The sequence below is a fragment of the Hyaena hyaena genome, unplaced genomic scaffold, assembly GCF_003009895.1.
Source record: "Hyaena hyaena isolate Hyena2069 unplaced genomic scaffold, ASM300989v1 scaffold_675, whole genome shotgun sequence".
Lineage (NCBI taxonomy): Eukaryota > Metazoa > Chordata > Mammalia > Carnivora > Hyaenidae > Hyaena > Hyaena hyaena.
Genome location: NW_024081303.1, coordinates 21,476 through 45,637, shown reverse-complemented (window position 1 = coordinate 45,637; position 24,162 = coordinate 21,476). Strand labels below are relative to the sequence as shown.

The 24,162-nt window shown below is 37.1% G+C and overlaps 1 protein-coding gene and 1 non-coding gene across 3 annotated transcripts in view; one reads left to right on the top strand and one right to left on the bottom strand.

Annotated features, from left to right (window-relative positions):
- KIAA2026 (KIAA2026 ortholog) overlaps positions 1-10,506 on the top strand; it is a 106,414-nt gene extending 95,908 nt beyond the window's left edge. For both annotated transcript variants that reach the window (XM_039217121.1, XM_039217120.1), the window contains 2 exons: positions 4,516-4,703; positions 5,811-10,506. In XM_039217121.1, the coding sequence (XP_039073052.1) occupies positions 4,516-4,703; positions 5,811-9,439 (3,817 nt within the window). In that variant the 3' untranslated portion in view covers positions 9,440-10,506. The remainder of the gene's footprint in view (positions 1-4,515; positions 4,704-5,810) is intronic.
- LOC120220128 lies at positions 2,441-2,576 on the bottom strand. Its single transcript, XR_005525473.1, has one exon. It is a non-coding gene; the product is annotated as a U4 spliceosomal RNA (small nuclear RNA).
- Positions 10,507-24,162: the final 13,656 nt, after the last annotated feature.

Below are 24,162 nucleotides of genomic sequence, written 5' to 3'. Positions count from 1 at the left end.
TATGGGTGAAAATGATCTAAAGGCAAAAATGGACTCAGGAAAAGGAAGAGACATTTGGTAGAATTAAATCCTTGGATAGAGGAGAGAGGATGCATAAATGGAGGGATTCGCTTAAGTAGGAAGACAGAATAGGAGTACAGATGAAGGTCTTAAGTGGCAGATGAGATGTGAGCATATGAAAGTTCTTGTCTGACTGCTTCTATTTTCTTCTTTTTTTAACGATGGTGTTTTTGTTTTTTTTTGTTGTTGTTTTTTTGTTTTGTTTTTTGAGAAAGAGAGACAGACTCTAAGCAGGGGAGGGCCAGAGAGAAGGAAACAGAATCCGAAACAGGCTCCAGGCTCTGAGCTGTCAGTGCAGAGCCCGATGCAGGGTTCAAACTCATGAAGTCAGATGCTTAACTGACTGAGCTATCAGGCGCCCCAGCTTCTATTTTCCCTGTAAATAAAATAAAACAGCTGAGACAGATAAGAGGCCTGAGAAGGGAAGAACTTCATACAACCCCCATGAAGATATTTCTAAAAGGAAATTAACTTTATAGTTATTTTATTTGCCACACATACTGTGAGGTATTATTATCCCCATTATACAAAAAAGTAAACTGATGCTAGAAAATTTAAGGTGCTGGGCACCTAGGTGACTCAGTTGGTAAATCATCTGACTCTTGATTTTGGCTTAGGGCATGATCTCACGGTCATGAGATTGAGCCCTGCATCAGGCTCTGTGTTGAGCTAGGAGCCTGCTTGGGATTCTCTCTCTCCCTCACTCTCTATGCCCCTCGCCTACTTGCACGTACTCATTTGCTCGGTCTCTCTTTCTCTCTCTCAAAATAAACTTAAAAGTTTAAGGAGCTTCTCCTAAGTCTTACAGCTATTAAGTGACACAAGTGAGACTTAAACTTCAGTATACTCAAATAAGAATTTGTAGTAAAAATCAATAAATTGGAGAATGTATGTTCATATTTTTTCTTAATGTCAATTTATTTATTTTGAGAGAGAGAGAAAGAGCAGGGGGAGGGACAGAGAGAGAGAGAGAGAGAGAAAGAAAGAATCCCAAGCAGGCTCCGCTGTCAGCGCAGAGCTCAATGCAGATCTCAGTCCCACAAACCTCGAGATCAGGAGTCAGATACTTAACTGACTGAGCCACCCAGGCGCCCCTAGATTTTTTTAAAAAACAAAATGAACTAAGGTAAAGGTTAGGAGTAGAATAGAGAAACTCAGTTGAAAATAAGGGGAATAATAGAGGATGTCTAAGTTATGTGTCTTTGGAAATGTTTTCATCTCTCCATAGTTTTATGTAAACATAGCTGTTATGTTATTATATAGAAAGTGTCTCTGAAAGGGTCACTTTTGATCTTTCTCTGTGCTTAAATAAAAAGAATGTTTCTAGTGAGATCGAAATATTTAGATAGGATTACTCTCAGGATTACATGATGAGGGTTTTTTCTGTTACTATACTCTGTATAAGTCAAAAATAGTAGGCACTGTTTTCCTAGAATTTCTTGATTAACTTTTTAAAACAATTTGTTTTGAGTATAGGTGGCACACAATGTTATAGTAGTCTCAAGTGTACATGTATATGCATAATGATATGCTCACCAAAAGTGTAGCTACTGTCACCGTACAACACTATTACAATATCATTGACTATATTCCTTATGGTATGCCTTTTACTCTTGTGACTTATTCATTGCAAAACTGGAAGCCTGTATCTCCAACTTTCCTTCACCCATTTTGTCCATCACCCACACTCCTTCCCCTCCAGCAACCATCAATTTGTTCTCTGTATTACAGGGCTTTTTTTTTGTTATTTGTTGATTCATTTGTTATTTTAGATTTCACATATGAGTGAAATCTTATGGTATTTTTCTTTTTCTGACTGACTTATTTCACTTAGCAGAATATCCTCTGGGTCCATCCATGTTATCACAAATGACAAGATCTTATCCTTCCTCATGGCTGTATAATATTAACAGTGTGTGTGCATGTGTGTGTGTGTGTACGCTCGTGTGTGTCTGTATACATATATATATATATGTATACGTCTTCCTTATCCATTAGTCTATCGATGGACACTTAGGTTGCTTCCAAAGCTTGGCTATTGTAAACAATGCTGCATTGAGCACAGGGGTGCTTATTTCCTTTACAGTGTTTTTGTTTTCTTTGGGCAAACACCCAGAAATGGAATTATTGGAGCATATGTTATTTCTATTTTTAAATTTTTTTCTTTTTTTAAAAAATGTTTTATTTATTTCTGAGAGAGAGAGACAGAATGAGCAAGGGAGGGTCACAGAGAGAGGGAGATACAGAATCTGAAGCAGGCTCCAGGCTCTGAGCTGGCTGTCAGCACAGAGCCCGACGCGGGGCTGGAACCCACGAACTGTGTGATCATGACCTGAGCTGAAGTCAGATGCTTAACCAACTGAGCCACCCAGGTGCCCCTAATTTTTTTTTCAAAAATTGCCAATGCTGACTATATTTCATATCATCCTGGCAAGATACTGGGAAAAATTTTCAATTTGTAATAATCGTGCCTCAGATAAACCTCATTGGCTATGATACTGCCACTGTGCAAAGCTTCTATCTTTAATTTTTTGAGAAACCTCCGTACTGTTTTCCACCATGTCTGCACCAATTTACATTCCCACCTACAGTGTACAAGGTTCCCTTTTTCTTCACATCCTCACCAACTCTTGTTACTTCTTAACTTTTTTATTTTAGCCATTCTGACAGATGTAAGGTGATATCTTGTTGTAGTTTTGATTTGTGTTTCTCTGGTGATGTTGAGCATCTTTTCATGTGTCTCTTAGCCATCTATATGTCATCTTTAGAAAAATGTCGATTCATGTCTTCTGCCCATTTTTTTAATCAGATTGTTTGCTTTTTGGTGTTCAGTTGTATATGTTCTTTATATGTTTTGGTTAGTAACCCTTTGTTGTACATATCATTTCCAAATATCTTTTTCCATTCATTAGGTTGCTTTTTTGTGTTGTTGATTGTTTCCTTCACTGTGCAGAAGCTTTTTATTTTTGTTTAGTTCCAGTAGTTCATTTTTTACTTCTGTTTCCCTTGTTTTTAAGACAAATCTAGAAAAATGTTGCCATGCTGATGTTAGAGAAATTACTGCCTGTGTTCTCTTCTAAGATTTTTATGGCTTCTCTTCTAAGAGTTTTTAAGTATGGGTGTTTTTCTGGGGTTTTATTCTATTCCCTTGATCTGTATGTCTGTTTTTGTGTCAGTACCATACTATTTTTTTTTTAATGTTTATTTGTGAGAGTGAGAGCAAGAGAGTGAGCAAAGGAGGGGCAGAGAGAGAGGGACATACAGAATCCAGCCTCGGATTCTGTGTCTCCCTCTCTCTCTGACCTTCCCCTGCTCACGCTGTCTCTCTCTCTCCCTCTTTCCCTCTCTCTCTCATAAATAAATAAAACATTAAAAAAATTTTTTTAAAGAATCTGAAGCAGTCTCCAGGCTCTGAGCTGTCAGCACAGAGCCCAACATGGGACTCGAACCCACAACCTGTGAGGTAATGACCTGAGCCAAAGTTGGATGCTTCACCGACTGAGCCACCCTGTGCCCCAATACCCTACTGTTTTGATTACTGCAGCTTTGTAGTATATCTTGAAACCTGGAATTGTGATACCTATAGCTTTGTTATTATTTCTCAAGATTGTTTTGGCAATTCAGGGTCTTTGTAGTTCCATACAAATTTTAGTACTATTTACCCTAGTTTTGTGAAAAAAGCTTTTGGTATTTTTATAGTGATTGCCTTGAATCTGTAGGTTCCTTTGGGCAGTATGGACATTTAATGATATTCTTCCAACCCATGAGCATGGAATATCTTTCCAATTGTGTCATCTTCACTTACTTTACTCAGTGTTTTAATCTTTTTAGAGTTCATGTCTTTCACCTCTTGGTTAAGCCTGTTCCTAGATATTTCATTCTTTTTGGTGCAATTGTAAATGAAATTGTTTTCTTAATTTCTGTTTCTGCTACTTTGTTATTAATGTATAGAAATACTACCAATTTCTGGGTATTAATTTTGTATCCTGCAACTTTACTGAATTCATTTGGTACTTCTGTTAGTTTTATGGTAAAGTACGTAAGATTTGATTAACTTTTTTAAATGGCCTTTTTTACTATATTATAATCAGTAATCCTAAAACTATTTCAAATCTATTTCTGTCTATGCAGCTAGAAAAAAATTACCTTTCTCTCATTTAATAGGTCTAACAGCAGCATTTAGAAAGACAAATTGGTGGTATGTTGAAACACTCTATTCTGCAATTATAAATATAATCCTTTTCAGTTTCTTATACCTACCCCCTCGGTTTTCTCTTCTTTAATGATAATTGTTGGCAAGACTGAACCAAGCATCTTAGACACAACTGAGATTAAAACATAGCTTTTAGTGACTTAATTGAAAATATTTCAAAATAAAATTTAAAATATTAAAAGTTTAGCTTCCATGATTTTAAGATGTATGTGTTGTTTGTTCTGTTGGGCATTTTATTTCAGGAGCCGCCTAAAGAAAGACTATGATGATTTCAGAAGACAGCCTGATCATGATAAATTTACTAGAGAACTATGGACTACTGACGAAAGTGAAGGAGATCCTGGAAAAGAATCTCCTAAAGTAGAAATTAGCAAGTCTCTAGAGGTGACAGAACATCTAGATATTCTGGAGAAAGATAACTTTGATTCAGGTGGGTATTAAAACTTTCTTTAAATCAACACTAAAACCACAAAGAGAAGTTTTAGTATCTTATGTGGAGGTAAAGGATAATCTGGTTAATGATGTGTATTGACTAAGAAAATCTCCCATGTTTTGAAGGTATCCTGTGTCCTTATAAAGGTTCCTCAGAATCATTACATTTCTAGGAGTTTCTGGAGTCAGTGCCTGCCTCCAAACTATAGTCATGTCTTTGCTCATTATGGACCACAGATCTTTGATGTACAGTCCCTCTAAAATAAGTTCATCATCTTCTTTTTATTATTACTATTTTTGAAGCACTGTTTTTGATGTTTGATTTAAAGAGAACTTGACAAGTCCCTACTCTATGAAGACTTTTTTATGAGGAATGGCCAATATTGATGGCCTAATGAGACCCCAGAGTGGATATATCATTCTAATAAGGGCTAGATTAGATTATCTGTAATTCATTTCAGTTTATCAGATTATATTATTCTGTAAAACTAGTTAAATAACTTTCTTTAGTTGTTATATAAAAGGTTAGTGTGAAACTTTGTGGTTAGTAATTTTTTAACCTGTTGTTTTTCACGTCCTTGGTGACTTGAAAAAGAGTAGCTTCTCATCAACCTAATTTGACTGATATGAACATAAATTTTTTACTTTAGGAGTAATTAACCCCAGAAACTCCTTTAGGGTCTCTGAAAATTAGAATGGAGAACCATCTGTCTTTGATTTCACAGATTTCCTTATCTGGAAGAAAAGAACTAGTCTGTATTCCTTTTCACATCTAAATTCTGAGCTCTAATTGCTGGCTTGAGTATCTCTTTAAGAGATGTAAATTTTCCTTTGTGTTTGTATTGGCAGCAGAATTAGCAGAGTTTGAACAAAAATAATTCTGGCATTAATACATAGTCGGGAATGGTTATGCTATCGAGATTGCCATTTCAAAAATCACCGTACCTTAATTTTCCAATCAGGGTGCTGAGACTTTTAAATCATCTTATAGTAGATTTCTTAATAAATTGCCAGTTCAAAGTTTGACTTGCTTTTTTATAATTGGTCTTATTATTGCTATTCAGTTGTTTTATTTAAACACAATGCTTGCTTTTATAATTTTCAGATGATATGAAACTGTCTGAAACAGATTTTCCTATGGCCAGAAGCAAGTTGTTGAAAAAAGAATTGCCTTCTAAAGATATTGCAAAGATACTGCCTAAAACACTTAAACGACAGTCAAAACAAACTAATTATCTGGATGATAGCACAAAAGAGCTTTCCCCAAGGAAGAAAGCAAAGTTAAGCACAAATGAGACAACAGTTGAGAATGCAGAAGGTGAGATGCAGATTGACTATTTGAATGAATTAAAGCATACAGAGCCACTGTTTCCAGAATCATTTGCCTCAATGGATTCAACACCAGTATCTGTTTTCCAGAAAGGGACCAAACCTATTCAGGCCTTGCTTGCAAAGAATATTGGGAACAAAGTGACCTTAACAAATCAACTGCCCCCTTCCACGGGTAGACCTGCTCCTGCTGTGGAAAAACCAGTTATATCTCCTCCAGAAGCAAGTCCTATAAAGCCAACATTGACCTGCCACACCAGTACAAAAGGTCCTTTACAAATGGTATACAAAGTGCCCTGTGGCCAGTGGTTGCCTATTGATCTCCATAACAGTTCTGTAAAGATTCAGATGCAACCTGTGCTAGATTCTAAAACAGGAGAAAAAATCATGCAACAGGTTCTCATTCTGCCTAAGAATTTTGTGATTCAGCACAAGGAAGGGAAAGCAGTTGCAAAAGAAATACCGCCACTTCAACAGAAAGGTATAGAACAGCACTGTTCATCTTTCCCACAGACAGCAAATGTAAACTCTTCTTTAGCATCAGTTCTTGTCAGCTCAGCAGGAGGTGTTTCTACCCAGCTACCCAATATACTTTTCAGTAAGACAATTACACCTTTGTCAAATGTGAGTAGTGATAGGCCACAGCTTTTGTCGCCTGTAACCTCCATAAGTAATTTATTAACACCACCAGTTAAGATTAGCCAGAGTGAGTCAGGAAGAGTCAAGAATGCGGTTTCAGCGGCCACGTTTTCCCAGCCCATTGTTTCATCCACCATTTCCTCAACAGTTCAGCCTCTGTTATCAGCAACAACACTAAGTGGATCTACAAATCCTGGTAGTTCCCTCAACTCTTTTGCACAACAAACCGCTGATTCTTCTGAATTAAAGCAAGAACTGAAAACTGTGTGTATAAGAGATTCACAGTCAATTCTTGTTAGGACACGAGGTGGGAACACTGGAGTTGTAAAAGTACAGACCAGTCCAGATCAAAATTCACCTAATAGCTTATCTTCAAGTTCAGTTTTTACTTTTGCTCCTCAGCTTCAGGCATTTCTGGTACCCAAATCAACAACTTCATCATCCTCTATTTTTTCACCCTCAGTTGGAATGACTACTACATCTAATCTCCCATCTTTTAGCCAAACACCAACTTCTGATTCCATTCCAGCTGGCTTTAATCCATCAGTGGGAAAGAATCGCAAGCTTATAGTAGGCCAACCTTCCTGCAGTAGTAATTTGGGCCACATGATCGATAAAGCTTCACATATGCCTTGTTCTCCCTTAAAGTCCTCTCTTTCTTCTGGCACTCTAACATCAATAGCAAATAATTCAGTAAGTGTTATTAGCATATCAACAGGAAGTTTTGGACAAACCAGTACAAATGTTATTCATTCTCCAAATGAGCAACAACAGGTAGACTGTTTCACAAAAAGTTTCCCCGTTACAAGGTCAGAAGCAACAGCAGTCACAAATGGTGATGTGATCAGTGGGACTGCACTTAACAAACTTATGCTGGTGTCTGCTCCATCTGTTCTTCCTTCTAGCAGTGGAACTGCAATTAATGTGACACCTGCACCAACATCTACAGGTGTTTCTGCCCAGAAATTAGTTTTTATTAATGCTCCAATTCCCAGTGGCACTTCAACTATTGTGGCAGAACCAATAAAACAAACTCTTTCTCCCCCCTTGAATAAAACGTATGTTAAGACTCCAGAACAACCCCAGATAGTACTAATTCCATCAACAGTGGGAGCACCAATAAAAATAAATTCATCACCAACTGTATCTCAGATAAAAGATGTGAAAATTGGACTAAACATAGGTCAAGCAATTGTAAACACTTCAGGCAGTGTTCCAGCCATACCATCGATTAACATGCAAAATGTAATCCCAAAAGGAGAAGAAAAAAGTACCAAGGGCTATGTTTTGCCATTGTCAACAAGTGGTAATTCAATTCCAGTAAGCTCAAATTTTGTGAGTCAAAATATTACTCCTCTTAATGAATCAGTGGTTTCTGCAGCAAGAGCAGTAAACATGTTTTCAGTAACAGGAGCAAACCTGTCTTTGGGTTCTCTTTCAGTGACCTCAACCTCTGCTTCAGTTGGGACACGACCTCCTGTTTTAGTCAGTGGAAATGATACCTCTTCAAGAATTATGCCTATTTTGTCAAATAGACTTTGCACATCAAATCTCGGAAACACTGTGGCTATATCAACTGTGAAAACAGGACATCTTGCATCATCTGTTCTGATTTCAACTACACAACCAACAGTGTCTCCTAAATGTTTAACATCAGCTTTGCAGATTCCTGTTACTGTTGCCTTACCTACACCTGTGACTGTATCCCCTAAAATAATCAACACAGTTCCACAAGTGGCAACTGTACCAGGAGCCACATGTTCTATATCTCTTTCTAAAAGACAATCTCGGACTTCTGTCCAGTTTCAGTCACCAGGGATTTTAACTACAGTGCCAACAAATATAAACACAAATAAACCTCAAACTGAATTGCCATCCCTTTCACAAAATCTAGGTAAAATAATTAATATTTCCAATTTTGCTTCTCTGCCAAACCAGCAGATGTCCTCTGCTTTAGTAAAATCAACCTCCAGTTACAGTTCTGCCCCAGGTGGCTCTGCCATTCACACTGTTACAGCACCATCAAATGTAAATAGTGTGATAGGGGGTCAGTTCAGTGAACCTTATATTCAGCAAAAAATAGTTATCAACACCAGTACACCTTTGGCCCCTGGTACTCAGATCATGATTAATGGAACCCGGTTTATTGTTCCACCGCAAGGTCTTGGAGCTGGCAGCCATGTTCTTCTTATATCTACTAATCCAAAATATGGGCCTCCCTTAATTCTTAACAGTGGCCAAGGCCTTCCAGCTGTATCAGTAGATAATCCTGCTCAGAAGATCACAGTAGCATCAAATAATTCTTTAAGTAGGCAGCCTGTAAAGCATTCTCTAAGTTCTACAAAAATTGTAAACTCTCTTGGGAATGTCAGTCCTCTACCCACAGTACATACAACACCACAGATCACAAACACAACTGCTAAAGTTTCTGTTTCACTTCCCACACCAACAGTGTCATTGACTTCAGTAATTAAGTCTCCTCCAGCTACTCTTTTGGCTAAGACATCTTTGGTTTCTGCTATTTGCTCTACTAATCCTCCACTGCCAAGTAGCACATCAGTATTTCATCTGGACACACCAGTCAAAAAATTGTTGGTTAGCCCAGAAGGAGCAATTTTGAATACCATAAATCCTCCAGCATCTAAGGTTCCTTCTCTGTCTTCATCTCTCTCTCAAATTGTTGTATCTGCTAGTCGAAATCCTGCCTCTGTCTTCCCTGCTTTTCACTCATCTGACTTAGAGAAGCCCGACACAGCTGCATCTTGAATTTAGACTAAATGAGCCAGTTTTTAAATAATGGGGCATTGTTTTGACTCCCATAAAAATTTTAACTTTATTATGCTGTTGAAAACATACTATACATAGTTCTGTATGTTTTAATGTATCTTTTCATTAGCTTGCAACTAGGCTTTGTTGCCTTTGAGAGGAAAAGATCTGTTCCATTTCACTCTTTGGTATGAGTATGTTTTCAAAAGTTGTTTAAAATAGACAGCATCTACCTGTCTGTATTGCATAAATTGGACAAAGTCAAGTTTCACTAGTTTGGAGTAGGGTAGCTCTTTCACACTTGCATTGACATGTTTCTTCTTGAACTTGGGCTATGGCAGTGTGTTGGTATTCTGTGTCATTAGTGAAATCTTGTTTTTGTTTCTGTATAAATATAAATAAATATATATATATGTTTGTGTATATATATATATATACACACAAACATATATATTTATGCATTGTGAAAATGCAGTTCAAGTTGTAAAATTGTACATATTCCTAAATCCTAACAACCTGTACTAAACTATATGTACAAAGAACTATGCTGTCTTATTTATGTTTTGTTTACATAATGTATAGTTTTTTAAATATTTTAGTAATTTTGGACCAGTGAACTGTTAGCAACAATGCAGAAGAATCTGCACGTAATAAACTGAGTTGCTGTATTTCCTTGTTTGAATACCATTTTTAAATTGCGTTCTTGTTCCATTGAAAGAATACATTATAGAAAATGAAGGCAGCCCTTTACAAAAAAGAATTAAGGGTGGGAAATTTGAATTAATGGTTAGCATTTATACAAGGTTTTACAGTTTACAAACTTTACTTCATATATCTTATTTGCTTTTCACAGTACTCATGAAAGATTAAGTGATGCTGTCTGAGGTCATCCAGCAAGTGGGTGGTAGACCTGAGCCAATAGTTGAACCTGATGCTTTAAATTCTTTTTCCATGATTGTATATTACTTCTGTTGTAAAAGTTCACTCTGGATTTCATTGTTTTAAGTTTTTTGTCTTATTTCACCACCAAATTCCCCATTGATTAAAATAAGTAATCTTTCAGGCCAGTGTGTTTGGTCTGTGTTAATGCACCTCAGATATGCTTTGTTAACCTTTTATTTTCAAATAATTTTAGATTCACAAGAAGTTGTGATGGTAGTATGGAGAGGTCTTATATACCCTTTGTCTAGCTTCCCTCCTGATATGTCCGTTTTTATATTGAGATATGTCCGTTTTTATATTGAGGTGTTGTTTCATAGTTGACTGATTTTCCAAAATGATAAAACATGAGAATTTTTCTTTTTTAATTTAGAATAACAAATGAATTTGAACAGTTTCAATTATTTATAAGCATTCTTTGCTTTTTTTTTTTTTTTGCTTTTCTTTTTTCAGTTACAGAGCAGTCACTTATATTCTGTTTTAAGGCAAGTACTATTTTATGGGTCAGCTTATTCTTAGGGTTTGACTTTGTGGGATTTTAGAATATGCCTCATTTTAAATAAAAGATAGATTTTATTATCACAGTGAACATTGAGTAGTGTATAGAATTGTTAAATCACTATATTGTGCACCCAAAACTAATATTACATTGTGTGTTAACTATACTGGAATTAAAATTAAAAAAAAAAAAAAAAAAAGGCTGGGGGGAAAAGGCACAGCATAAGGAATACACCAAAAAAAAAAAAAAAAAAGTGTAATTGCTTAGTCCTAAATAAATAAATAATTTTTTTTTTTAAAAAGAGGCAAAGTGGGGCGCCTGGGTGGCTTAGTTGGTTAAGCGTCCGATTTTCGCTTAGGTCATGATCTCGTGGTTCGTGGGTTCGAGCCCTGCGTCGGGCTCTGTGCTGACTGCCAGCTCAGAGCCTGGAGCCTGTTTCAGTCCATGACTCCCTCTCTCTCTGACCCTCCCCTGCTCACGCTGTCTCTCTCTCTCTCTCCTAGAAATAAATAAAACATTAAAAAAAATAATAAAATAAAAAATAAAAAGAGGCAAAGTATAAAAAGTCAAAGAGATAAATTGTATATTTATTGGCTCTTTATCCATTATCTAATTTGAGATACTGATGGTATATTCGTCCAGCTTACATTTATAATGATGTTAAACCTCATCACATGGAGTTATAGTCTAGGGTTGAAAATGATGGGGAAGAGTAGGCCTAAAGACTTCCTTTGAAACTACACTGAAATGTATTAGTTATCAAAGTGGAAAGGGTGTGAGGATGTTCCTGGAAAGTTGCTAAGGGCTCTCAAAAGTCTATAGTTATGTTCTAAAACAGTACCTTTGCCATTTATGTCTCTGCTCCCCTCTGTAGTCACCCCCCCTTTCCCTGTCAGTTTAGAAAGACCTTAGATTTCAAGGGAATGTGGGTGCTATTCGGAAATGAATTGCATTGTGCATAGGAGTGCTCAATAAATGAATTATACTTACATCTCAACTTTTAAAGCAAAACAGCCTGAAATTATTCATCTTTTCCCTTTAAAGAATTCTCCAACCATTTTCAGAAACCAATTTACTGAATTACCTAAGGCCAAACTTTAATCCCAGTGAAGGACCTAAACTAATTATTAACCACTAATTCTTTTCTAACTTCTAAATCCAAAATCCTTAAATGACCTTTGAAACTCTGTGCGATCTGGTGAACTAACTCTAGAATGAAGCCCCAGCCCCGCCCCCCCCCCACTCTGCCATCCGTTTAGAGATTAAAAGGTTCCTCAATCTATTCCTGCTTGCCTCACCAGCTTCTTTTCAGCCTAGTCCCTTACTTATTGAACTCTAGTTTTCTTTTACTGTGTAGAAAGTTCAAGACAAATCAAGGCATTCCTAGAAGTTCTTTTTTACTTCATGTTTCATTACAAATTCTTATTACCTGTTACATAATTCACTCTCCTTACCTCACCCTAGCCAGCATCATGATATCGTAGTCATTCATAGATTGAAGACATAGATTGAGAAGGGCACAGTACTACATTACTGTAATGAGATTATTTGTATGCAATTATTGAATGTCTGTCTTCCTTTTTAAAGAGAGACCTTGTCAGTCCTCATTGTCACCTCAGTAACTGGCACCCGGTAGGCATTCAGTATATGTTTGTTGAATAAATCATTGAGAAATCTAGGTAGCTTCTTAATATAACCAAAAGCCAAATTATTTTTCTTTTGCTTCCAGTTTGGTAGATCATGTGGATTTCTAGGATCTTGGCCAACCAACGAGTACAAAGTCAATTCCTCAGTTCTTTGTATTTGGTGTTATTATTAAGTATTCTTCAACATTGTTTATAAAGTCATTCATGTAAAGGAAGAAAAGTCACTAAGATGCTACCTGAAAGCTTCATGGTACTAGAACAGTATGTTTCCCCACATAGCATAGAATTAGGACATTTGAATATCTATATTCATCATCATATTCAATGCTAAGTTAAAACATGTGAAAATATGTCTTTCTGATATGTTAGCTCTTTCCTCTCATTTCCTATATGGTTTTTCCCGAAAGAAAAAAAAAAAGTCAATTCTCCTTTGTGAATAGTAAAAAAAAAAAAAAAAAAAAAAAGTTGGGAGGCTTTTTAGATTCCTGCTTCCATTTCAGGCCTCCAATTTTTTAAATTTAATTTATTTTTTTAATTTACATCCAAGTTACCATATAGTGCAAGAGTGATTTCAGGAGTAGATTCCTTAATGTCCCTTAAGAGTCTCTCATGTTTTTCCCCTCCCTGTTTTTATATTATTTTGCTTCCCTTCCCTTGTGTTCATCTGTTTTGTATCTTAAAACCCTCACATGAGTGAAGTAATAGGATATTTATCTTTGACTAATTTCGCTTAGCATAATACCCTCTAGTTCCATCCACGTAGCTGCAAACCAAGATTTCATTCTTTCTGATTGCCGAGTAATACCACATCTTCTTTATTGATTCATCCATCGATGGATATTTGGGCTTTTTCCATATTTTGGCTATTGTTGATAGTGCTGGGGTGCATGTGCCCCTTTGAAACAGCATACCTGTATCCGTTGGATAAATACTTAGTAGTGCAATTGCTGGGTCATAGGGTAGTTCTATTTTTAATTTTTTTAAGAACTTGCATTTTGTTTTCCAGAGTGGCTGCACCAGTTTGCATTCCCACCAGCAGTGCAAAAGAGATCCCCTTTCTCCGCATCCTTGACAATATCTGTTGTTACCTGAGTTGTTAACTTTAGCTATTCTGACAGGTGTGAGATGGTATCTCATTGCAGTTTTGATTTGTATTTCCCTGATGATGAGTAATGTTGAGCATTTTTTCATGTGTTGGTTGGCTATCTGGATGTCTTCTCTAGAGAAGTATCTATTCGTGTCTTTTGTCCATGTCTTCACTAGATTATTTGGTGCTAAGTTTGATAAGTTCTTTATAGATTTTGGATACTAGCCCTTTTTCTGATATGTCATTTGCAAATATCTTCTCCCATTCCATTGGTTGCCTTTGAGTTCTGCTGTTTGTTTCCTTCACTGTGCAGAAGCTTTTTATATTGATGAAGTCCCACTAGTTCATTTTACCTCTGGAGATGTGTTGAGTAAGTAATTGCTGCAGCCAAGGTTAAAGAGGTTTTTGCCTGCTTTCTCCTTGAGGATTTTGAGGCTTCCTGTCATACATAAAAGTCTTTCATCCATTTTGAGTTTATTTTTCTGTGTGTAGGAAAGTGGTCCAGATTTATTTTTCTGCATATCACTGTCCAGATTTCCTAGCACCACTTCCTGAAGAGACTGTCTTTATTCCAATGGATATTCTTTCCTGCTTTGTCACAGATTAGTTGGCCATACATTGTGGGTCCATTTCTGGGTTATCTATTCTGTTCCGTTGATCTGAGTGTCTGTTTCTGTGCCAGTGCCATACTGTCTTGATACTTACAGCTTCATAATACAGCTTGAAGTCCGGGATTGTGATGCTCCTGCTTTGGTTTTCTTTTTCAAGATTGCTTTGGCTATTCAGGGTCTTTTCTGGTTCCATACAAATTTACAATAGTTTGTTCTAGCTCTGTGAAGAATGCTAATATTTTGATAGGGATTGCATTGAATATGTAGATTGCTTTGCATAGTATTGGCATTTTAACAGTATTTGTTCTTCCTATCCAGGAACATGGAATATTTTTCCTTTTTTGTGTGTGTCATCTTCAGTTTCTTTCATAAGCTTTCTATAGTTTTCAGTGTATAGATTTTTCACCTCTTTGGTTATTAGATTTATTTCTAGGTGTATTATGGTTTTGGGTGCAATTGTAAATGGGATCGATTCCTTGATTTCTCTTTATGTTGCTTCATTGTTGGTGTATAGGAATGCGACTGATTTCTGTGCATTGATTTTATATCCTGCCACTTTGCTGAATTCATGGATCAGTTCTAGCAGGTTTTTTTGGTGGAATCTTTGGTTGTCCATATAGAGTATCATGTCATCTGCAAAGAGTGAAAGTTTGACCTCCTCCTGGAAGATTTGGATGCCTTTTATTTCTTTGTGTTGTCTGATTGATGTGGCTAAGACTTCCAATACTATGTTGAATAACAGTGGCAAAAGTGGACATCGCTGTCTTGTTCCTAACTGTAGGGGGAAAGCTCTCAGTTTTTCCCCATTGAGGATGATATTAGCGTTGGTCTTTCATATATGGCTTTTTATGATCTCGAGATATGATCCTTCCATCTCTACTTTCTTGAAGGTTTTTATCAAGAAAAGATGCTGTATTTTGTCAAGTGCTTTATCTGCATCTATTGACAGGATCATGTGGTTCTTGTCTTTTACTGATGTGATGAATCACATTGACTGTTTTGTGGATATTGAACCAGCCCTGCATCCCAGGTTTAAATCCCACTTGGTCGTGGTGAATAATTTTTTTAATGTATTGTTGGATCTGGTTGGCTAATATCTTGTTGAGGATTTTTGCATCCATGTTCATCAGGGAGATTGATCTATAGATTTCCTTTTTAGTGGGGTTTTGTCTGGTTTTGGAATCAAGGTAATACTGGCTTCATAGAAAGAGTCTGGAAGAGGAGCGCCTGGGTGGCTTAGTCGGTTAAGCATCCGACTTTAAGGGTCATGATCTCGTGGTTCGTGGGTTCGAGCCCCGCGTCGGGCTCTGTGCTGACTGCCAGCTCAGAGCCTGGAGCCTGTTTCAGAGTCTGTGACTCCCTCTCTCTCTGACCCTCCCCTGCTCACGCTATCTCTCTCTCTCTCTCCTAGAAATAAATAAAACATTAAAAAAAATTTTAAAAAAGAGTCTGGAAGTTTTCCTTTCAAGCCTCCAATTTTGTTGGTGCATTTAATAATTAATTGACCTCAATAGTTTTAATATTAAAGCAGTGATTGTTATATGTACACTTAGATAAATGAAAACTTTTACTTTCCCCAGTATATCATTGATTTAGTGAATTTAGAAATCTTTAATATTAAATGCTTGAGAATGTAACAAATTCTGAAAGTTGTCTAAGAAATTTGAAGAGTTATCCAAAATTACAGTATGCTATAACATAGAGATGATAACAAATTACCTTCAGTCATTCCAAAACTTGTTTTACTGTTACTGGAGCTTGAGCCCTCATTGTAGCTATAATACTGTCCTCTATCCCAGGCATTTTTACTCATTGTTCAATAAATATTTATTATGCATGCCATTACCAAGAAGGCTGAAGAGCATGTATTAGTTCAGGATCTTATAATTTAACTTGGAGAAAAATCTGAGAGAAAATTCTGTAGTTAAGTAATATATGAAGAAGTACTAAAGAAATGCATGTTTTTATGTGTGTAATTCTCAATATCTTTTTTTTTTACTTATGACAACACAAATTTATTATCTTTTAGTTCTGTAGGACTCATTGGACTAAAATCAAGGTGCTGATTGAGCTGTGTTCCCTTCTGTGGGCTCTAGCGGAGTATCTCCTTGCCTTTTCTAGTTTCTTTTCCTTTTTCTTTTTAATAGTTTATTGTCCACTTGGTTTCCATATAACACCCAGTGCTCATCCCAACAAGTGCCCTCCTCCTTGCCCATCACCCTCTTTCCCCTCTTCCCAGCCCCCATCAGCCCCCAGTTTGTTCTCAGCATTCAAGAGTCTTTCATGGTGTGCCTCCCTCCCTCTCCACAACTATTTTTCCCCTTCATCTTCCCCATTGTCATCCTTTAAGTTCCTCCTAATCCACCTATAAATGCAAACATATGGTATCTGTCCTTCTCTTCCTGACCTATTTCACTCAGCATAACACCCTCAAGTTCCATCCATGTTGCTACACATGGCCAGATTTCATTCTTTCTCATTGCCATGTAGTATTACATTATATAGATAAACCATATCTTCTTGATCCATTCATCAGTTGATGGACACTAGGCTCTTTCCATGTTTTGGCTATTGTTGAGAGTGCTGCTATGAACATTGGGGTCCATGTACCCCTATGCCTCAGCACTCCTGTATCCCTTGGATGAATTCCTAGCAGTGCTACTGGGTCATAGGGGAGTTCTCTTGTTAATTTTTTGAGAAACCTCCATACTCTTTTCCAGAGGGCTGCACAAGTTTACATTCCCACCAACAGTGTAGGAAGGTGCCCATTTCTCCACATCCTCACCAGCATCTAGAGCCTCCTGATTTGTTCATTTTAGCCACTCTGACCGGTGTGAGGTGGTAATCTCAGTGTGGTTTTGATTTGTATTTCCCTGATGATGAGGGACGCTGAGCATCATGTGTCTGGATGTCCTCTTTGGAGAAGTGTCAGTTCATGTCTTCTGCCCATTTCATCACTGGATTACTAGTTTTTCAGGTGTGGAGTTTGGTGAGTTCTTTGTACATTTCAGATACTAATCCTTTATCTGATATGTGATTTGCAACTATCTTTTCCCATTCTGTCGGTTGCCTATTAGTTTTATTGATTGTTTCCTTTGCCATGCAGAAGCTTTTAATCTTGATGAGGTCCTAATAGTTCATTTTTGCTCTTGATTCCCTTGCCTTTGGGGATGTGTCAAGTAAGAAATTGCTGGGGTTGAGGTCCAGGAGGTTGTTCCCTGCTTTCTCCTCTAGGGTTTTGATGGTTTCCTGTCTCACGTTCAGGTCCTTTACCCATTTTGAGTTTATTTTTGTGTATGGTATGAGAAAGTGATCTATTTTCGTTCTTCTGCATGTTGCTGTCCAGTTCTCCTAGCTCCATCTGTTAAAGAGGCTGTCTTTTTTCCATTGGATACTCTGTCTCGCTTTGTCAAAGATCAGTTGGCCATACATTCATATGTCCGATTCTGAGTTCTCAATTCTGTTCCATTGGTCTATGTGTCTGTTTTTGTGCCAATACCATACTGTCTTGATGGTTACTGCTTTGTAGGAGAAGCCAAAGTCTGGGATTGTGAATCCTCCAGTTTTGGATTTCTTCTTCCATATTACTTTGGCTATTGAGGTCTTTTGCGGTTCCATACAAATTTTAGGATAGTTTGTTCTAGCTTTGAGAAGAATACTGCTGCAATTTTAATTGGAATTGCATTGATTGTGTAGTTTGCTTTGAGTAGTGATAACATTTTAGCAATATTCTTCAGATCCATGAGCATTGAATGTTTTTCCATTTCTTTGTGTCTTCTCCAATTTCCTTCCTAAGTTTTCTATAGTTTTCATCATACAGATCTCCTGTATCATTGGTTACGTTTATTACCAGGTATTTTATGTTTTTTGTGTGCATTTGTGATGGGATCCGTTTCTTGATTTCTCTTTCTGTTGCTTCATTGTTGTTGTATAAAAATGCAACCTATTTCTGTACGTTGATTTTGTACCCTGCAACTTGGCTAAATTCTTGGATCAGTTCCAGTAGGCTTCTGGTGGAGTCTGTTGGGTTTTCTATGTAGAGTATCATGTTGTCTGCAAAAAGTGAAGGTTTGACTTCTTCTTTGCCAATTCTGATGCTTTTTATTTCCTTTTGTTGTCTGATTGCTATTGCTAGGACTTCCAGCACTATGTTAAACAGCAGTGGTGATAGTGGACATCTGTCATGTCCTGATCTCAGGAGGAAAGCTCTCAGTTTTTCCCCATTGAGGATGATGTTAGCTGAAGGCTTCCCATAGATGGCTTTTATGATGTTTAAGTAAGTCCCTTCTATCCTGACTTTCTCGAGGGTCTTTATGAAGAAGGGATGCTATATATTGTCAGATGCTTTTTCTGCATCTATCGACAGGATCATATGGTTTTTATCTTTTCTTTTGTTGATGTGATGGATCACATTGATTGATTTGCGAATATTGAATCAGCCCTGTAACCCAGGAATGAATCCCACTTGATCATGGTGGATAATTCTTTTTATGTGTTGTTGCATTCGATTTGCAGGTATCTTGTTGAGGATTTTTGCATCCGTATTCATCAAGGATATTGGCCTGTAGTATTCTTTTTTTTTTTGCTGGGTCTTGGTCTGGCTTGGGAATTAAAGTGATGCTCGCTTCACAAAATGAGTCTGGAAGTTTTCCTTCAATTTCTATTTTTTTGAATAGCTTGAGAAGAATGGGTATTAACTCTGTTTTAAATGTCTGGTAGAATTCCCAGGGAAGCCATCTGACCCAGGGCTCTTACTTGTTTGCAGATTTTTGATAACTGATTCAATTTCTTCACTAGTTATAGGTCTGTTCAGATTTTCTATCTCTTCCCATGTGAATGTTGGTAGTGAGTGTGTGTTGAAGAATTTGTCCATTTCTTCTCAGTTACCCAGTTTGTTGGCATAGGCATATAATTTTTCATCGTATTCCCTGATAATTGCTGTATTTCTGGGGGGTTGGTTGTAATAAGTCTATTTTCATTCATGGTTTTGTCTATTTGGGTGGTCTCTCTTTTTGAGAAGCCTTCCTAGAGAGTTGTCAATTTTGTTTATTTTTCCAAAAAACCAACTCGTGGTTTCATTCATCTCTTTACCTGTTATTTCAGATTCTATATTGTTTATTTCTGCCCTGATTTTTATTATTTCTCTTCTCCTACTGGGTTTGAGGTGCTCTTGTTGCTCTCTTTCTAGTTCCTTTAGGTGCACTGTTAGATTTTGTACTTGCGCTTTTTCTAATTTCTTGAAATAGGCCCGGAGTGCCATGTATTTTCCTCTTAAGACAGCCTTTGCTGCATCCCATAGAATTTGAATTGTTGTATTTTCATTTTCATTTGTTGCCATATATTTTTAAATTTCTTCTCTAATTGCCTAGTTGACCCATTTGTTCTTTAGTAGGGTGTTCTTTAGCCTCCATGTTTTTTGGAGTATATCTAGACTTCTTCCTGTGATTGATTTCAAGTTTCATGTCATTGTGATCTGAAAGTGCGCATGATATGATGTCAATTCTTTTGTGTTTATTGAAGGCTGCTTTATGTCCCAGTATGTGATCTACCTTGGAGAATGTGCCATGCGCACTTGAAGAAAGTGAATTCCATGGCCTCAGGATATAGAATTCTAAATATATCTGTCAAATCCATCTGGCCAAATGTCATTCAAGTTCGTTGTTTCTTTAGTGAGTTTATGTCTAGTTGATCTATCCATTTCTGTAACTGGAGTATTAAAGTCCCCTGCTATTAGCACATTCTTATCCATAAGATTGTTTCTCTTTGTGATTGTTTTATGTATTTAGATGCTCTCAATTTTTTGCGTAGACACTTATAATTGTTAGCTCTTCCTGATGGATAGACCCTGTAATTATTATAGAATGCCCTTCTTCATCCCTTGTTACTGCCTTTACTTTAAAATCCAGTTTGTCTGGGGGCGCCTGGGTGGCTTAGTCGGTTAAGCGTCCGACTTTCGCTTAGGTCATGATCTCGCGGTTCGTGGGTTCGAGCCCCGCGTAGGGCTCTGTGCTGACTGCCAGCTCAGAGCCTGGAGCCTGTTTCAGTCCATGACTCCCTCTCTCTCTGACCCTCCCCTGCTCACGCTGTCTCTCTCTCTCTCCTAGAAATAAATAATAAAAACATTAAAAAAAAATAAAAATAAAATAAAATAAAATCCAGTTTGTCTGATATAAGTATAGCTACTCCAGCTTTCTTTTGACTTCCAGTAGCATGATAGATATTTCCCCATCCCCTTACTTTCAATCTGAGGGTGTCCTCCTGTCTAATATGAGTTTCTTGTAGACAGCAAATAGATGGATTTTGGTTTTTTTATCCATTCTGCTACCCTATGTCTTTTGATGGGAGCATTCAGTCCGTTTACATTCAGTGTTAATATTGAAAACTATGAGTTTAGAGTCATTGTGTTCTTTGTAGGATTCATGCTTGTGGTGGTGTCTCTGGTACCTTGTGTTCCTTGCCACATTTCCCTCATAGAGTCCCCTCTGGATTTCTTGTAGGGCTGGTTTAGTGGTAATGAATTCTTTCAATTTTGTTTATTTGGAAAGACTTTTATCTCTCCTATTCTGAATGACAGGCTTGCTGGATAGAGGATTCTTAGCTGCATATTTTTTCTGTTCATCACATTGAAGATTTCCTGCCATTCCTTTCTGGCCTGCCAAGTTTCAGTAGATAGGTCTGTCACCACTCTGATAGGTCTCGCTTTGTATGTTAGGGCCCTTTTATCCCTAGCTGCTTTCAGGGTTCTCTCTTTGTCCTTATATTTTACCAGTTTCAGTATGATATGTCATGCAGAAGATCGATTCAAGTTATGTCTGAGGGGAGTTCTCTGTGCCTCTTGGATTTCAATGTCTGTTTCCTTCCCCAGATTGGGGAGGTTCTCTGCTATAATTTGTTCAAGGACTCCTTCAGCGCCTTTTCCCCTCTCTTCCTCTTCTGGAATTCCTATGATACAGATATTGTTCCGTTTGATTGTATCACTGAGCTCTTAAACTCTCCTTTTGGTGTTCCTGGATCAGTTTATCTCTTTTTTTCTCAGCTTCCTCTTTTTGTAAAATTGTGTCATCTAATTCACCTATTGTCCTCTCTGCCTCTTCAATCCGTGCATTGGATGCCTCCATTTTATTATGCATCTCATTTATAATATATTTTAATTCATCACAACTATTTTTAAGCTCCATAGTCTTCATAACAATAGTTTCTCTGATGTCTTCCATGCCTTTTCAAGACCAGCAATTAATTTTATGACTATTGGCGGTTTTTTTTAGTGTTTTATTTATCTGGGTGGGGGGGTTGCAGCATGAGCAGAGGAGGGTCAGAGAGAGAGGGAGACACAGAATTGGAAGAAGGCTCTAGGCTCTGAGCCTGCTGTCAGCACAGAGCCCAACGCGGGGCTCGAACCCAAAAACCATAAGATCATGACCTGAGTCGAAGTCGGACGCTTAGCCGACTCAGCCACCCAGGCGTCCCTTATGACTGTGGTTCTAAATTCTTGTTTAGTTATGTTGCTTATATCTGTTTTGAGCAGTTCTTTAGCTGCCATTTCTTCCTGGAATTTCTTTAGAGTTCTTCCATTTTGTCATTTTGGCTAGCTTTCTGTCTCTTGTTAGTTTGAAAAGTTTGTTATGCACTCTGCACTTGCAAGTAATGCCGTATTAAAGAAGGCTCTTTGACTGTCCAGGGCCTGTCCATTCAGGAAGTGTTTTTTGAATGGCGTCTCTTGGTCTCTTTTGTTGAGACTTTGGTTATTTTATTTCCCTACTCATAGTGTTATTTGGGACTCTCCACCATGTGTACTTTGGCTTGTTTCTTGAGGTAGCCACTATAAGGTTTTCTCAGTGGAGTCTGTCTCCTTTTCCTCCCAAACTCCTGGATTCTGTTAGGGTTCCTATGGCTTCAGGCCTTCTCCGTTTGAGAGATGGGAGCAAGTGAAATGTACGAGCTCCCTAGTTCTCTGCCATCTTGCCTCCTCCTCCTCAGTATCATTTTTAAAGTAATTATCAACGTAATTGGAAAGGATAATTGTCAATAAGCTTTAAATTTGAAGAGATGTAAATTCATTCCACGCAGTTGTTGAGAACTGTATAATACAAAAGATGTAGGAACAACATAGATTAATAAGATCACATCCTTGTCCTCAACACACACACACACACACACACACACACAAAACAATAAAAGAATGTAACAAGTTAAAAAATATCAGAGGAATAAAGAACTCTTGATTCTAAATTCTTAAGAATTTAGCAGTAAGGTGACAGTTTCATATAAGACGTGTCATTTGTGCTGAAAGTATATTTATAACTGGACTTGCAAAGAATATTAGAAAAGCACAGGGAAATTCACAGTACTGTATTGTACATCTGAAAGTTGCTAAAAGTAGATGTTAAAAGTTCTCATCGCAGAAAAGAAAATGTAACTGGTGTAGATGTTAACTAGATTTAATGTGGTGATAGTTCTACCATATATACATACACCAAAATGAATACAATATTATATGTCAGTTATATCTTAATTTTCTTTCAAGAAAAGCACAAGGAGCATTTAGGGAACAGCAATTGAGTTTGAATAGAATATTATGGGTTGGGGGGGTCAATGAAGAATGACTAAGAAATAGGTAGGTAGGGGTGACAAAAGAGTGAAAAATATTCTGAAAGTCATTGGGATGGTACTGAGGCTTTTGAAGCAAAGGTATTAACATTCACATGTAAGATGAAGATTAATTAAATTACCTTGCAGAATTGCTATGAAGATTACATGTAATAACTTACATAACACACTTGGCTCAAAGCCTGCCACAAAGTAAATGTTTGATAAATAGTAGGTACTATCATTTACCTGACTAGAGACAAGCCAATTAGGAAGTTACTAGGTAAGTCAAAAAGGTAGCATGAAGACCTTTTATCTGGCAGTGATGGTAGCAAGAGAGAAGTGAGAAAAATCTGTTCCCCCGATATACTGTCAGTGATGATGGTCTGGAGATGCTGGAGGGGTCCGAGGCTGAAGCCACACATTCTTCTATAGATTGAGGCTTAGACTAGGGCTTGCAAGCAGCTACCAACTGCCTGTTGATGTTTGTTTCTAACTCATTTGTTTGAAAAGGGTAGGGAGAAGGCTTATTTTAAGTGGTAAGACAACAGAATCAGTAGCAGTAGGTATGTATTTCAGCATTTTGTTCAATGATTTTTTTCAATGTGTAAAAGTCTATTTATTCAGTGTTTTTTTTCTCTTCAGTGCAATCTTTTGTAGAAAATGAAACAATCATGCTACACTGATATTTCTGATGATACAAGATGACTTTAAGTGGTTTACTGTCTCAGCATTAAAAAACACTGATCATATAGTGAGAAAGTCATTATCTTTCTCTTGCAAGTCTTTTAACTATGTTAAAAGCTCTTTGATTCTTACTAATCTCCCTCTTTAATAAAAAGAGCAGGTCTCAGGGGACTGCCTTCTGGGATCATCAGTATCCTTCTAGGTGTGAATAAAAATACTTTCATTATGTTCATTTTAATCACTATCTTCTATGTATGGAAAATTATACTGACTTTCCATTTAGGGTAGTGATATAAATTTAAGATAAAAAATTTTTAATAAGTTGACTGAAAGAATATTAGATAAATAATAGTATAGATGATATGTAGATGTCAACAAAAAAATTTTAATGTTGTTGTGCACCATTCCACACCATTCCAAAATCTCTGATCCATTTTGATTACTTCTATATGTTTTTTTGAGAGGGCTTTGGGAGCCCAAAGGAGCTAAATTGCCATTGGAACATTTAAGGCAAGACATCAGCCAAACCACAGTATCTTATTTAAAGCCTTATACCAAATTCCAGTTTAACTGAAAATTTTCATCGTTAATTATGATAGTATTGAGTCTTGAAGTGAAATGTAATTAGAACTGGAGATGCAGGAGGGGTCCGGGGTCAAGCCACACAT